Source organism: Rattus rattus, chromosome 14, assembly GCF_011064425.1.
Source record: "Rattus rattus isolate New Zealand chromosome 14, Rrattus_CSIRO_v1, whole genome shotgun sequence".
NCBI lineage: Eukaryota > Metazoa > Chordata > Mammalia > Rodentia > Muridae > Rattus > Rattus rattus.
The window spans coordinates 48590674-48607989 of record NC_046167.1 but is presented as its reverse complement, the minus strand read 5'-3'; the positions used below and the strand labels follow the sequence as shown (position 1 = coordinate 48607989).

At 41.6% G+C, this 17316-nt stretch overlaps 1 protein-coding gene across 1 annotated transcript in view; it reads left to right on the top strand.

Moving 5' to 3' along the window:
- Cdkal1 (CDK5 regulatory subunit associated protein 1 like 1) overlaps positions 1 to 17316 on the top strand; it is a 267428-nt gene that overhangs the window by 161149 nt on the left and 88963 nt on the right. The window contains exon 6 of the mRNA XM_032884235.1: positions 1375 to 1541. Coding sequence (XP_032740126.1) covers positions 1375 to 1541 — 167 coding nt within the window. The remainder of the gene's footprint in view (positions 1 to 1374; positions 1542 to 17316) is intronic.

Here is a 17316-nt window from a genome sequence, read left to right as displayed (position 1 = left end):
GTCGTGCTCATAGTTATTGTTGCAGGTTTGAAAATAATAATCTTAATGTGTATATATATATATATATGTTATCTAAAGAAAGAATAGTTTCCGGAGCTATGGGTCACGTTGCTGATAATTAAAAGCTCCGTTGTGAGCTTTCTTCTTTACAATTGGAATCTATTCGTGTTCACAGAGAAGTCACATTTGTTGCCTCTTGGCTATTACAATGAAATATTCTTTGAAATTCTGTTATGAAGTGGAAATTTTAAGGTGTATTTCTAGAAACTTCCTTCGTGTTTCCCACTGGAGAATACATTAATGCCCCTGTATGTTGAGGTCTTCATAAGCAAGGGATAAACTGAGCCTGAACTAACTTCACACTCATTTTGTTTACTTTAGCCTTTTGAATCACTTGGCCTTTTAATATTAGCTAATCCTCTCACTGAATATGGGTTCAGGAAGGTTCTGTGTGGCTGTTGCCTGTTCTATTTTATTTATTTTTAATAGCACTAGGTGGTCCAGTAGTATTTTCTTGTGTTTTTTGGAGGGGTCTATTGTGAGCTGTAACTATCTGCTTACTTAGTTTAACTTTCTGAGACAAAGACTTGCTCTATAGTCCAGACTAACCCGGAAGTTTGACACCTAGATTGGTCTTATACTTAGGACAATCCTCCTGCCTCAGCTTCCTGGCATATGTTGCCCATCTAAGCTCAAGCCACAGCATTTGAAGATAGGATTCCCTAAAACATAAATCAATCAATCAATCAATCAATCAATCAATCAATCGTCTCTCTTAAGGTCTGAACCAATTAGTAAAGGGTTTCTAAGGCAGCCACTTAGTTTTTACACAACCATGGTTATTTTTTAAATGTGAAAACAAAGAATTATTTTAATTGGATAAAGGAGAGAGATTAAAATACTTACTATGGGAAAAAAGGGTTTCTTATAATCAATAACTTGTGAGATAATCCTTAACTATAATTGACATTGGGGGTGGGGGAGTTGGTAACAGGCTGCCTACCGAGTTATCTGCTCCCAGTTCCCATTCTGTGGAGGAACTGTCTCCGTTCTGGGCTTATGGTGTTCAATGAGTGTTCTCTGAGTGGGTCTAAAGCTCTTGCTTTGATCAGAGTGCTTTGGAGAAGCGTGCTTGAACTGATTGGCTGTGAATGTTAATGACTTCATAGGGCACACTGGTAATTTATGACATTGTTGAAACTCTCTGGTGTTCATAAAATGAACTTAATAACCCACTGCCACAGAGGGATAAGCTGCTTTCTCTCTGCAATTGAATGCCCGTCCTGCCTGCATAATAGTGTTGAAAAATACTGCATTAAAAAGGGTGAGCAGCTGTATGGTGAGGGATTGTTAATTATCCTCTTTAATTCACAGAGGGTGTTTGTGAGATATGGCTGACCAGCGAGGACACCGGGGCCTATGGCAGAGACATTGGCACAGATCTCCCCACACTCCTGTGGAAGCTGGTGGAAGTGATTCCTGAGGGAGCCATGCTGAGGCTTGGCATGACAAATCCACCGTATATTTTAGAGCATCTGGAGGTAAGGGAAAATCACATTGACATGCTGACACAGATGTCCCCATCACAGACCACGTGGTAGCCTCTGGATCATCATATAAGCTTCATTTTGAACCATTGTCCCATGTGTCTCTGGTCTCAGAGAGAGAACGAGACTTGCAAAGTTCCTCTTTTATTCTATCCCATTGATGTTTATGTACTTCTTCAATATTTGATGTGTGTGTGTGTGTGTGTGTGTGTGTGTGTGTGTGTGTGTGTGTGTGTGTGTGTACATATGTGATCATGCACATGTGGGCATGGGTGCACACCATGTATGTGTGTATGTGCAAGTGGGTGTGCGTGTATATCTGGCTGGCCTGGAACTTGTATAGGCCATGTTGGTCTCTAACTCAGAGATCTGCCTTTCCTCTGTGTATAGCCTATCACGCTGGACTGTAGGTTTGAGTTACCACACTTTGCACTTTATTTCCACTTCACTGTTCTTATATATGTCTGTATTAGTGCATACCACTTGTATAAGGGTCTCAGGGAGGGCAGAAAAGAGTGGAGCTAATGTTGCAGGTGGTGGTGAGCTACTCCATGTGGTTGCTGGGAAGTAAGCTTAGGTCCTCTGCAGTAGGAGCAGATGCTTTGGCTACCAAGCCATGTCTCCAGTCCTTCTTATAGTCATCATTATTTAATGTTGCTTAAGTTAGTTAGCCCCTGGCACCCTGCCAGGTTCTTTGCTGCTTTTGTGTGTGTGTGTGTGTGTGTGTGTGTGTGTGTGTGTGTGTGTGTGCGCGCGATCTTTTAGTTTGTTTTTCAACAGTTAAACCTTTTGGTTTCCCCCAACTTGAGACTCTTCCTAGTTGAGAATTGCAAATATATTGGACTAATATTTATGCTGACTATTTTAACTGTAAAGGTGCTGTATCCCAGTTTTATCTTTTTTTCTGGAGAGAGTTAGGGAGTGAGTAAATTCAAAGGAATGAAGGAATTAAAACTTGAGGATTCATCTGTAAGCAAAGGAGGAAGCGTGGTTTAGAAACTTCTATACATCAGAATTTGACCTTTAGATTAGGTATCCAAATGTCAAACTAGAAAAAATTAGGCACATGTCCAAGGCTCTGTGGTATCTGATGGCAGATTCCACAAAAGGCCAAGCAAAGATGGTGGACAAAGGAGCAATTATTCCAAAGAGAAAGAACATTTTAGGACCCACAATTATTATTGGAGAAATATTACTGTAGCTCCAGAGTCTGGGACCCAAGCCCAAGCTAGTCACGTGTACAGTCAGGAAACAAGCTTTGTTTTTCATTAAGGGTATTCTTTGTTTCAACAGGCTAAAAGCAACCATAGTTGCTACATTTTACTGCCTGAAATGCCAATCATTATTTAAACAATATTACTTGGGAGAAGGTGTGGGGGATCTGGAGAGATGGCTCAGAAATTAAGAACACTTACTGCTCCTCCAGAGTTGGTTCACACCACCCACACTGTATGCTCCAATCTGCCCATAATTACATTTCCAGTGTATTCCATGATGCCCTCTTCTGTCCTCTGACACCCCTTCATACACGCACACCACAGACACTCATAAATAAATCTTTTAAGAAGTATTTCAATGAGCTAGTTGAGAGGTTTTTTTTAATATGGCAACCTTAATATCAGCATATTTTAGAGATCCTCCGAGGGTTGATGACAAACTGGTAATGTAATATATGGAGTAGATGTTTCGGGTTTCTTCTTCACATTTTCCCAGCTCAGTCTATCTGTAGACATGTGATTTAGAGAATGACTTTCATGCTTCATATGGTGTCGGCTGATTATAATTTGCTATTTTAAAATGAGTCACAAGCATGTCAACTTCTACTTAACACTTTGACTTAACACTTGAGGAAAGCAAGTGCTCTCAGTTAAAGCGGAACTATGGCAGTCTCGCTGTGTTTGCAGCACGTGTGAGGCTGGCATGGCAGAGGCCCACCGATGCGCTAGATGTGTCTCTGCTAGGAAGGGGGATGGGCTTTACTGATACACAGTGGATGTAACATGCCAATTTCTTTAGATTGGAAAGAAAAGTTGATCCAGATTCTAAAGTAGTGTTGACAAAATTCAGGTAGGGAGTAATCACAAGGACAAAAGAGAAGGTTGCTCAAAGGTGTCAGGCAAGCCCCCCTTGGAGTGAACGCAGCATTTTAATTGGTGGCACGATTGTAGCCACAGATGTCTTCTTCATAGCATGTGCCAGAGCAGACCATACATATAAAGCAGTGATTGACTTCTTGGCCTCCCAAAGGTGTTCTGGAAGACCTTACAGGAATCACTATGTTGTTCTGTGTAACTTCTCTGTATCTGGAAAACACCAAATGGTTAGCTCATGAATTCTAGAAATGTAAAAAAGTCCTGGCTCCTTTTTTGTTTTTAATTTTTGTGGTGCTGGCAAGGTCCCAGGAATGCTGGGTATGTGCCCTCAACTCTGCTCTATCCCCAGCTCAGCATGATAAGCAATTCTAATTGTCATGATGTTGTACTCTCTTCTTATTTGCTTTAAATCAGTCTTGGCCTTTCCTCACTCACTGCCGTTGTCATAATCAAGAGTGCTCAGTAAATGAATATGAAAGATTGAATAAAGGCAGAGTCGTCTTCATAAAAGAAACTCTAGAGCTCACATAGAATCACAAACTTTGAAGTCATGACACTGATCAATAGGGACAGCAAAAGATGATGATGTAAATGAGTTTTGAGGATAAGAGCATGCAAGTCATGGTTTCACATTACTAAGAGTAGTGTTACAGGTAAGTGAGCCTTCCTGAGAATAGGCCATCTAACCCAGCACAAGGAACAAAGGCAGGCATAGAACAGTACAGTTCAGAACCTTTGGAAGTAAGAGCTGTTAAACTCTTAGCATTTTGACAAGATCTTCACACCTAGCTGGTACATCCATCCTATTGTGGTTGACAAATATACACTGGGTGACACGCTGGGTTCAAGGGTCCAAAGGGCTTCAGAAAGGGGGCCAACTCAAGACAGCCCATTGCCCAAGTGCCCCTCCCTTCATCACAGCCCTCTCACTGAGCCTAGGCCACTCAGCAGAAAGTACTGGCTTACCTAGGATGGTGGGAAGCCACCAAGAAAAGTGAAAACTAGGTCAAAGTGCTAACAAGGGAAACATAGTGAAAATGAAAAACAGGAGCAGGCCAGGTAGTGATGGGACACCATTAATTGGGAGTTCAAAACAAACAAAATCAAAACAAAAGAACAGCAGCAAAGGGAAGGGGGCAAGGGCTGAAGCTGTGGGAACAGGAACCTACTGCTGAAATATCAACTCCGAGCCTTAGTATCCCAGAAGGGAAGATGGAGATGTATTGGTACAACATGGCCTTTGTGTGATCCAGGAAGATGCTTCACACCATAGACTTTAATTAAGGAGGATTCTCTTCTTTTTACATCCATGTGATTGCTTGATTCTCTCTCTCTCTCTCTCTCTCCTTTTTTTGATACTATGAAATAGTTTTTTTAATAAACTTTACATCTCAATATGAGCTCTTCCCTTCTAGTACCTCCCTCCCCTTCTCCTTTGAGAAAGGAGAGCCCCCTCTAGGTAACACTCCCCCTAGCTTCCCCATTCCATACAGATTACAAATCTGTTACAGATTTGTGCTCAGTAAGACACATGGCACCACAAGGTTAATGCAAACAGGATACTTTCAACGCTCCCTATGCTTTTGTTTGGAAATATTTTAGTTACTACAACAGTCGGCCTCCTGCTGCTCGTGACATTAGCAGGCTTGTTCCTGGCTAAGTGACCTTATCCTTTAACCTAATTGTGCACTTACTAGAACTTATGTGTCTGATGAAAGACAATGGGTAGCTGTCAAGGACTCTGGGTAGTAATTTATGAACATTAATAATATGTTTGGTTTGGCAGACTGTTTAAAATGCCTCCTAATGTCAATATAGAGGCAGACTCAGGACCCGTTGTGCTCGAGTTTTATCAAAGTAGTTCAGAATTTCCAGACTGAACAGTTCAAATGGGACTTTTACAACATCTCCTCCCCACCCAGGACTGATGCTTTCCAGAAAAATAAAAAAATGTAAATAGATTCCAAACTATTCTATGCTAAATAGTTTTTCTGGGGTTTTGACAAATAAAAATGTGTTGGATGGTTTTGAGCAAAAAGAGAAAGAAAGAAAGAAAGAAAGAAAGAAAGAAAGAAAGAAAGAAAGAAAGAAAAAGTTCTTTCTTTTTGTCATCACCTATATGTGTGGTTCCACCTGCCTGCTGAGCCTTATCTCCTGCTCTTGCTGCTCACCACCAGTACTCACTCGTTTTACTCCAGCATTTGCATGAAGACATCAGGAGTTATTATAATCTCTGAGGATAGATAGGGAGGGAATGGTTTATGCCCACCTGAAAATTGTGAGGAAGAGGAAGGAAGGAAGAAAGTTAATCAGGAAAGTTCATGTTCATATATACATACACATGTACACATATATACATATACACACGCAAGTGTGTGTCTGTCTGTCCATCTCTCTCTGTCCCTCTCTCTGTCTTTGTGTGTGTGTGTGTGTGTGTGTGTGTGTGTGTGTCTGTCTGTCTGTCTGTCTGTCTGTCTCTCTCTCTCTCTCTCTCTCTCTCTCTCTCTCTGTGTGTGTGTGTGTGTGTGTGTGTGTGTGTGTGTGTGTGTGTGTGTGTGTGTTCTTGGTTAGGTTTTTTTGTCAACTTGGATAAAAGCCAGTCATTTGAGAAAAAGCAATCTTAATTGAGAAACTGTCTCTACCGTTGGCCTTTTAGAAAGGTCTGTGAGGCCATTTTCTTGATGAATGATGGATGCCGTAGACAGCCACCCCTTGGTAGGTGGTCCTGAAGTACATAAGACAGTAGGCTAAGCTAGCCATGGGGAACAAGTGTGTAAGCTGCATTCCTCTCGGTTTCTGCCTCTAGTTTCCTGCTTTACCTCCTGCCCCGACAGACTTCTAAGATGAAATAAACCCTTTCCTCTTCAAGTTGTGATAATCATGATGCTTGTCACAGTAATGGAAAGCAAACTGTGTGTGTGTGTGTGTGTGTGTGTGTGTGTACCAGTACTAGAAGGGACTATTTTAAGTGGAAAGGAAGAAATTATTAAGATATAAAGGAGAATCTTGGGGAATGGTATTATGACAGCCTATACGGAAATACATACAGAGAAGTCATAATGGTGTTCACACACAGCACGCATGTGGTAGCTGACAGCTATCTGTGACTCAGTTCCAAGGGAATCCCAAGCCTTCTTCTGGACTCTGTGGACACCAAGCATGAATGCATTGCTTAGACATACTTTCAGGCAAAGTATTTTTACACACAAATAGCAATAAATTAATTTTAAAATTAGAAAAGGCCATAATGAAACCCAGAACTTTTATATACGAACTAAAATAAAAATTAGCAGCTTTTATTAGAAACCTGATTCTCAGCGCTTCCAGGAAGGGAAGGTATGAGTAGGAGAGAGGACCAGCCTGACTTACTGATGGTTTGACTACTTCTGACCGAAGATGAGACTGAAATGCTGTTCTCCATCGGCAAAGCTTCATCTGGTTTCTTAGGTTCCTTCTAGGATCTGGGCTGGCCCATTCTGCAGCCTCTGCCTCATTGTTTGTATAACGTCTGCGTGTAGCCTGGTCCAGCCTCTAATGCCAAACTAACTCAAGATGCCCAAGCAGTTCTCAACTCAGCGAGAAGCGTTGAGTCATTTATTGCCTCCTGAGCTTCAGTTTCCAGCATCCAGATAGACCTCCAGATAGCATAAGACTGAGAGATGCTCGCATGAACACCCAGACTGAGTTTCAGGACAGATTACCCCGTCCTCTAATTGTCTTTGTTACTCATTTCCTCCGTGAATGCCCTTTTGTTTTGTGAAATGTGATTTCATATTTTACTTCTGGGTATGTTTTCAGAGGAAAGTGAACTATTTTGTGGATGCAACTCTAAGAGTGGAAACAGTTTTGAATATCCATGTCTTCCTGGTGAGAACAATAGAAAAATGCCATGCCTAAAACCATTTTATGCCCTTCATCCTTTATAGAGAAATCCCTGCCCTGCAGGCTTCACTACAACCTCAATTCCAGTTTCTAAATTATAAAAATATTTGCAGGAGTCCAGACCCAGTGTGTTCAAATCACTCTTGGTTACCTTAAGGTACCTTCATCCGTGCTGGGATGGAAACTTCTTAGCTCCTCCCAGCGGCAGGCACAGTTCGTTGTCTCTTCCCTGTGGCCTGAGTGATTGAATATGGGCCATGAAGTACAATGGTGAGCGATGGAGTACAGAGGAGATGGTGGTTTTCTGAGAGACAAAGAAGAACAGAAGAACAAACATGGAAAAACCTTATCAGGTTGTTGACAAAACTATATGAAAAACGGAGGTCACAGTCCGTATCCCTCGGTGTAGATCACACACACACACACACACACACACACACACACACACACACACACACACACACACACCAGTCCTTTTAAATTTATACAGGCATTTGAGTAGTTTTTCTTTTATGCTAGGATATTTGAGATGCATTGGAATTTACCTGGTTGTTTTACAGCCTACAAATTTTCCTATTTCATCTTTAGTATTCCGGTGTGCATTTATAAAGGAGAGCCTAAGATACAAACATGAATTCATTTTTGTTTTCATTACAGAAAGGTTTGCCAGTTTGTTTTCAGAATAGCTGAGGAAGCCTTCTCACCTGTTAAACTTATTACAGTTCAAAGAGCAGGATACACCATGTGTGCTAGTTACACTCAGGTCATTAAGAAAAGTGGCCATTGACTTCTAAATTCACAAGCTGAGAGACTTGCTAACACACAGGCAGTCAACATTCTTCAACAGTTTCTCTCTGGAGTCCATCGTCCTTTCTGTATTGTCTTTGCTCTGATAGCTTCCTAAAGCCCACCCTAGGCACTAGCTAATTCACCACTTAATAAGATGAAACTCTCATATTTTATATCAGGCAGGTAGTAGAATTCTATGATTCTTGGCAGAGAGCAAAAGTCTGGCAATGAGCTTAAAGGTTCATAGAATTGTTGAGGGACACATTGTCTATCTGTCAGAAAATGAGCTTCATTTCAATAGTCTGTCTTTCATCTATAGAGTTGCTTATTCAGATTTCATGTCTGCTATATATATGTGTATATGTACACACATACATACATACATATATACACATGTACACACACATATAGAGGGTACTGTCACTCTGCTCACCTCACTATCTCTATTTCCGGTTACAGAAATAATCCATGGGAAATTGTTAAGCTGTTGCAATTCTGGTCCAAAAGTTTTAAATGTCACTTAACAATAAATAACAACTGTCTCCTAAACTGGAAACATTGGAGTTATTTTTACTGCTGAGGACACTTTCATTTGCATGTGCCATAGCAGAAATAAAATAGATAATAACAGACACAAAAGGTCTACATGGAATAAATAGTTATATTTTTAGCAAGTGGGGGATATGGAATATGGGCCTAATAAAAAATTAATCTGTGTAGAGCAATATGGAAAGATTGCAATTGTTCCTCAGTTAGAGAGGTGTTCTAGTTAGGTATCTATTTCTATAATTAAACAGCATAGGGAGGAACGGGTTTGTTCAATTACATGTCCTTCACTCTCACAGTCCATCAGAGTGAAATCAGGAGAAGAATTCAGGGCAGGAACTGGATGCAGGGACTAAAGTAGAAAGAAACCGAGCAGGAGTACTGCTTATTGGCTTGCCTCTCTTTGCTTGCTCAGACTATTTTCTTAATATCCAGAACTCCCTGCCTAGGGGCTGAGGCCACCCACAGTGGAGACAAATCTGCAGTAGTCATTTTCTCTAGTAAGAATCCCTCTGTCCTGGTGACTTTACTTTGTATCAAGTTGTAAAACTGATCTATACAGGAGAGAATCTGATTATTTTTATAGAATATATTATGTGGTCTTAAAAATCACTGTGAGACATCTGCTGCCTGTAAAGGGAAAATGTTCTGGATGAATGTGGCTCTGCAACAAAGAAGTAATCAATCTTGCTGAAAGTATTAGCATACAGTGGAGTCTGAGGCAGATGGATTGCCATCAGTTTAAGGCCAGTTGGGTCTGTATAAAGGTATTTTGTCCCTAAAGAAAGAAGAAAAGAGAAATCTTCATAGTTTATGTGTTAAGATATTTCAAAAACAAGCTTTATATCCATGATTGTCCTACAGTGAATCTCTGCCTATGTTTTGGTCAGTTTAAACATTAGATAGCCCACTTTGAGTTAATTCGGCTGCTATATTTCACTCTTAGTAATTTTATATTTTTCAACTTCTCTCTCAGTGCCTTTATGCTTAGCTGCTGTAGAGAAGTACTATAAACTAGTTACAGAAACTAGGTTGGGTACCATTCAACTGGTAGGAAAACCTTGGCTTAAATCCCCAGCATCACATACCCATCCATAGTCCCATCACTCAGGAGAGGAAGCAGAGGATAGCAAGTTCACAGCCATCCCAGCTTTGTAGCAATTTGGATCCTTTGAAGATGGAGTTATACATGGGTTTGAGCCGCCTCATATGGGCTTGGGAAATGAACTTGGGTCCTTTGGAGGACAACAGCAGGCACTCTTAACCACTGAGCCATCTCTCCTGCCTCTACTAGAAAATTGTAAAATGGCTTAATTTCCAAAACAAAAGGAAATAATCCAGAAACAAATTCTTTCAATTCTGGAGGCTGAACTTCCAACTAACTGAAGGTGTTAACAGACTTAGTTCATGTGAAGGCCTAGCGGGGAGAGCTAGCTCAGTCCTGATTTCTGCTTGCTGCTGAAAACTAGCTTGGCATAGACCAGTCTGAGTCTGTATGTTGTTTTGTCTCTCTGTCTCAGTGACATAATGCCTTCTTCCTTCTTTTCTTTTTGTAATTTAAATTATTTATTTACATTCCAGCCATTGTCCCCCCCCCACCCCCCAGTCTCCACTTCCACAGTCCCTCATCCCATTCCTCCTCCTCCTCCTTGCCTATGAGAGGGTGCTCTCCCTCCCACAAGGCCTCCCCCCTTCTTAAAGTACCAGTTCCTGGGCCACAGGCATTCAATTCAGTGCCACTCCATTTCCACTTGATTACATCCACACGTTCTTCTTCCTCTTTTTTATTTTTTTTATTAACTTGAGTATTTCTATTTACATTTCGATTGTTATTCCCCTTCCCTGTTTCTGGGCCAACATCCCCCTAACCCCTCCCCTTCTCTTCTATATGGGCTTCCCCTCCCCAGCCTCACCCCCATTACCACCCTCCCCCCAACAATCATGTTCACTGGGGGTTCAGTCTTGGCAGGACCCAGGGCTTCCCCTTCCACTGGTGCTCTTACTAGGCTATTCATTGCTACCTATGAGGTTGGAGCCCAGGGTCAGTCCATGTATAGTCTTTGGGTAGTGGCTTAGTCCCTGGAAGCTCTGGTTGCTTGGCATTGTTGTTCACATGGGGTCATGAGCCCCTTCAAGCTCTTCCAGTCCTTTCTCTGATTCCTTCAACGGGGGTCCCGTTCTCAGTTCAGTGGTTTGCTCCTGGCATTCGCCTATGTATTTGCTGTATTCTGGCTGTGTCTCTCAGGAGAGATCACATCTGGTTCCTGTCAGCCTGCACTTCTTTGCTTCATCCATCTTATCTAATTGGGTGGCTGTATATGTATGGGCCACATGTGGGGCTGGCTCTGAACAGGTGTTCCTTCTGCCTCTGTTCTAAACTTTGCCTCCTATTCCCTGCCAAGGGTATTCTTGTTCCCCTTTTAAAGAAGGAGTGAAGCATTCAATTTTGATCATCCTTCTTGAGTTTCATGTGCTCTGTGGATCTAGCTTAATTCAAGCATTTGGACTAATAGCCACTTATCAATGAGTGCATACCTAATGTGTGTTTTTCTGTGATTGGGTTACCTCACTCAGGATGCTATTTTCCAGTTCCATCCATTTGCCTATGAATTTCATAAAGTCATTGTTTTTGATAGCTGAGGACCCAGCTATATCACTCCTGGGCATATACCCAAAAGATGCCCCAACATATAACAAAGACATGTGCTCCACTCTGTTCATAGCAGCCATATTTATAATAGCCAGAAGCTGGAAAGAGCCCAGATGTCCTTCAACAGAGGAATGGATACAGAAAATGTGGTACATCTACACAATGGAACATCTACACCTTCTTAAAGAGAGCCCCGTTAGCCACATGGGGGACTTGGGACTTCTTTTCCAGTTCAATGCACAGTACACGCCTTTCATGGCCCATGTTGTCTAGTGTGCTATTTCTCCCCTTGCACTTTTGCTACATCATGTACAGATGTTTTAAGTGATTCCTTTAGGGATTAGTGTCTTAATTTGGGTTTAAGTCAGCTTGGCTATAGTAGCTTACACCACACTGCCGCTAAGGCCTTTTCTTCCCTCTCGCTTCATGTGGCCACTCTGATACACTCTCCCTAGTCTGTGCGCATTTATAGTCTACATAACTGTGAAGTCATCTTCACCACCGCTTTTATTTCTTCATGGGATTGGGGGGCTTGTCCCAGTGTGCTTCCCTTTCAATGTAAATGCCTCCCTTTCGTATTATTAGAAAGGTACATCTGTTCATCTCTGTCTATCTAGAAGTATCTCGCTTCCTTCATATTTGAGGGATTGCTTCTCAGGACATAGTTTTGGTTCAGGCTTCCACTTTCTTTTATCCCAGTGACTTCAGGCTTCTACTTTCTTTTGATTTAAAAAAGAACAAACCCACCCTCAGTCTTATGGAGAGCACCTGCACGTGCTAAGCTGACTCTGCTGATTCTCTCATTACTTTGTCTGCTTTCCCTTCAGTGCTTTGCGTATGACGCACGGCGGCCCAGGTCCTGTGTAGAAGGACAGAGATTCCATGATGCTCTCCTTCAATTAGAGGGTGTTGGCATCATCTGTTTTAGTCTTTCTCCTTCTCTCCTCTTCTCCTCCACATGTTCATTTTTCTTTATATTTTTCTTCTCTATGTCCCTTGGGCCTCAAGTAACCTGTTCTTGAACTTATTGATTCGTCTGCCTGTTTACACCTCCTGAAACGCTGAAGTGAACTTTTCATGTGAACTAGTTTATAGTGTGTGTGTGTGTGTGTGTGTGTGTGTGTGTATGTATGTATGTATGTGTGCCTATGCATGTGTGTGTGTGTGTGTGTGTGTGTATGTGTGTGTGTGTGTGTGTGTTGATGTTTGTATCATTCGTGGTGTGTTTTATTTAGGGAGACATTCTCCTGCTTTCATTTAATTCTGTAGGAATGTTTCTTTGATTGTATTTTAAATGATTGATAGTCTTTGTATTGTTTCATTTCTGGCCTTTCTCAGTCTCTTCTATTTAGTACCTTGCCCTAAATACAAGCTGGATTTGCACAGGGCGACATTGGTTGCTGTTTATGAAAATTGGATGTTATAAACAGCATGAGGAAAGCAGATTGGTAGCTTCTCCGATGTTTGTATTGTTGTTTTTGCTTATTGATGCCTTTACAGAATTAATTTTGTAATGTCTATAATCTAGATCTTGTGTGCTGTCTCCACCTATTTGATTAGTAATCAACTAATGTCTTAAAAGGCAATTTTTAAAAATGCACAGAGCCCATCAATTTTTTTGGCTTTTGCATAAGGGTCTTACATGAGCATTACTCCATGCCTCCATTACTCGGTCAGATAGGCAGCGCAATTGCACCATTGCCTTCACTTCCTGTTTGTGGAATGTGTCAGATTTAGAGAAAGGTGAGAACTTAGCATCTGACCATGTCTTTACTGAACATGTGCATCACCTAATTGAGTGAATACACAAAGGCACATAAACACACACAAACACACACACACACACATACACACACACACGAGTGAGACAAAGACACACAGAGACAGATACAGAAACAACAAGAAAAAGGCAGAGACAGGGAGCCTGTGCATGTTTGTGTGGTCTTATAGAGTTGCAGACGTGCATCTGTGCTTTCTCAAGTCCCCGGTGAACACCACATCTTCTACTTTTCCTTTTAAGCCTCTTGCTTTGCTTTTGTTTGCCGGACTGTTCTTCAGAGCCTCAGGCAGCCATGATGCTAAACACTTGGCAACTGATTATTTCTGACAAATGCCCCTGGCCAAAAGGCTCTTCTCACTGGGTGAATGCCAGGTCACGTTAACCAAGCCAGCTATTACATACACACATGCCAAATAATGGCTGTTTTCTGGGAAGGAGACTCTGAAGGAGCTGCAGTGGCTCAGAGGATGTTGGTAGACCCTGATAGAAGGCCATGTCTTTTCAAGGGGCCGTGGAGCCAAGAAGGGGATTTGTTGGTAGGGTAGGTTGCAAACAGATAGATTAACATAGTATTCTTACCATAGTTCAGGTATGGTTTCATTGCTGAAAGCCTCTCCTCAGTTTCCTGAGATTTAAAAAAAACATGATTATGGTACCTTTTGACACCGGCTTTATTGTTGGATGGAAGTGAGTATTTTCAGAGATCTTCACCCCCATCATTCCTTGTGACATCATTAAATATAGTTTGTGTCTGGAGATGGGTTGCCAGTTTGTCAGGCCATTCATATGTGAGGTTAAATCGATTTTCTTGCTTAATTTTTGTGTTCCACATCAAAGGTGCCATCAATCACTTATGATGCCATCTGCCCTTAAAGAGCTTTTGAAAAGGAATTTGTGGCATTTGTCAGTGACTGGCAACAAAGATCACTGTTAATTGAGTCTCCATCATGGAAAGTACAGAGATTCACAGATAAAACTGTTATTTCATTACATACTTGGAGTCTTAGATTCCAAACAAAAAATAACACTCGTACATAAACTACATATTGCCTCTGACATTTATCCATTTTTCCTTATTAAACTGATAACTTTTATTTAAAAACCGTGCTATATATTTTGTTCCCCTTCTGATATATGCCTGTGTGGTGATTTCCACACTCCGTGTTGTTGATGCTGCTTAGTCTGCATGCACCGTGAGTCGTAGATTGCGAGGTGGTTGGCATGCCCTTTCTAGAGCACCTTCTTCATCTTTGCACATCACACAATTAGATGACTGCTCATTGGAAAGATGCGTGTTGTTGACGTCTCTTTACTAGATTGAAAAGATACCGAACTAGAAAGAAATTGCTGTAAACTCCCTAGTTTGTAGTAAAGTGTGGTTTGGGGAGAAGTTCTCCACAAGTAGAAAGCAAGATTTTACCATCACTGGAATAAATGCAGATTTTAGTGTGATTCACTTCCTTTCCCAGTGCATTTCTTACATCTTTATGGTGGGTTTATTTCATTGTCTTTCCAGCTGACTATTAATTGTCATTCAAAGTGGAAGCTTTGAATCAGAATCATGCTTGTCATTCATCTGAGACATTAATTGAATCATGGCCAGTCCATTCACATCTGACTTTTCTAGAGAAAGAAACGCCAGTTTAAAGGATCATGATAGCATAGACCTTATTGTGAGCCTTAGGAAATTTCTTCAAACTCATTTTACTTGACGTAACTCTGAACAAAAAGGCCTTTCAGAGACTTGTCATGTCTTCTCATTGGGCATTGAGAATTAATCATCTCCATGCCATGGTGACAGCTGTGTATTATGTCGATCTAAGACTGTGTCAGGGAGGCCTGGAACCTCCAGCTCTTGTTCTATCCTGAGTCTAAGACATCCTCTAGGGCAGTTCTTCTGTGTAAGTCATTCCCCATTCTTCCCTTGCAAGTGTTGTCTATGCTACAGATAATCCAACGCAGACACTCAGTTTACACACACACACACACACACACACACACACACACACACACACACACACACACACACATCTCAGTGAGATCTCTGTTAGTTAAAAGATCCATTGACTTACCAACAGACTTCCTGCTCCTCAGGGATGGCTCTGTATGAGACTGGATCTTTTTGATGGTGAGTCCATGTGGACTCTCACACAACCCTCTAGCGATGACTCTGCCCTTTGGAAGTTCCTCGGGCCATCCACTAGTGTCTTTATTCATTCTCAGTGCGATCATTAAAAGTCTATTTATGGTTAGGTTTCTTTTTCTCCTGTTCTTTAGATTTCTTAAACAATTTTTAAAAAGAAAGTTGGATAAACACCTTGGTCATAATAGCTCGTGCCAGCAGACTAAGGCTGGAAGTGGCTAGCCTGACCTACAGAGTGAGACTATGTTTAGAAAAAGAAGACAGCACAGGATGGATATTGATCTGAAACTATAAGCTAAATCCACCTGCCATCCCCCACACCACCACCCCCTGAAAAGCAGAAAAACCCTGCAGTGGCCTCTTTGCATTTCCCCTTCATTCTTCCATTCCAGCCCCTCTTGCTTGTCTTCACTCCATCAAGTTCAGGTACAGGTCCTAAACATGGGTTATCAGCGAGTGAATCCTGCTCACCTGTCTTCCTGTGAACCTTTCCTATCCCCACAGACACACTGGGGATTAGTCAGCCTATGAAGACGGGACTGTGTGATTGACTAGTGCCAGGGCCGGTGTTCAGACAGCCCTGGCTGTGTTCCTGAACAGTGTGAATGTTCATATTTGTGTGGGACTTGGTGCCCACATATATTACTGGCTCTTTTAAGCAGTCACATGCCCTGTACAAAGAATATTAGGTAATACTGTGTGGAATGCCCTACAAATGTAAGAGCAGACACGTATGATAGAATTTCCCATCTTTTCCTATATAAAGCAATCTTTTCATCTTTTGTGGAATGTGCTTTCTTTAAGTTCTTAAACTCTGCAATCATTAGCTGTATCAGGGGCGTCTCTCGAGAAGGTTTGTTTGTCTTTGTTGTCTGTCACCGTAACAAGGACCGGGCAAACTTATTCTGAGACCAATATTCCTTTTGTCTCACAGTTTGAGAGATTCCAGTCTATTCCTGATTGACTCTGTTGCCTTCAGGCCTTTGGTTTCACTCTAACACCTAAGGAGTCACATGATAGACTACAGTGAACACATGGGATTCATTTGGTAGTACTTACCACTTCCATTTGTCCTTTGAAGTGGACTGTGTAGCTTAGAATCATTGTGTCTTGGAAATAAGGTATTTGGATCATGGGTCTAAACCAGAAAGCTGTTTTTATGTGTCCTGCTACCTCTTATTTGTGCATCCTGCCTCAAAACTAGGGCATTTGTTTAAAATTGGAGGACACTGGGCTGGAAATACACAATTAGAACTGTGTGCGTGCTGCGTACTTCCTGATAACTCTGTCTCCATCATCTCCAGGTGAGAATTTCTCTTTGTGGATTCAGTGCTACAGTTGCCCAGACTCAGTTCCAAACTCAACAACGCCCCCAACTCTAGCATTCCTACAGCGTTTCTCTTCTCACCTGGCGTGCAGTAGCCAGTCCTCTCCTGAAATGTGATGGATTCTGAGAAAGAATTTCTGTTGCTGCTGCTTACATAGCATGGAATGGCAGGAAAAGATGAAAAGAAAAGCTTTTGTTTTCTAGAATTAAACTATTATATTCTGTAAGAGCAGGAGACTGCTCTGTCCATACAGGAGAAACACTGCAGTTCATAACATAAGGTAGTGATGTTGAAGCTGAGCTGGGTGTTTGGGTTTTGTGTGGTGTGGCAGCGTTTGCAATGTGCAGGAGGCATGTTTTTCATTCAGGACCAAGACCTCAGTGATGTCACACAGTGCTACATGGCAGGCTCTGCTGAGAAGTTTTACCTATGATGACATATTTGGTATTGAAGTAATCTTTAGTTGTTGTATAGTCAGAGAACTTTTACTGTTATCAGGTTTTGCACAGTCCTCATTGAGTCCTACAACCTCATTATTAGAAGTCAAGATATAAAAGA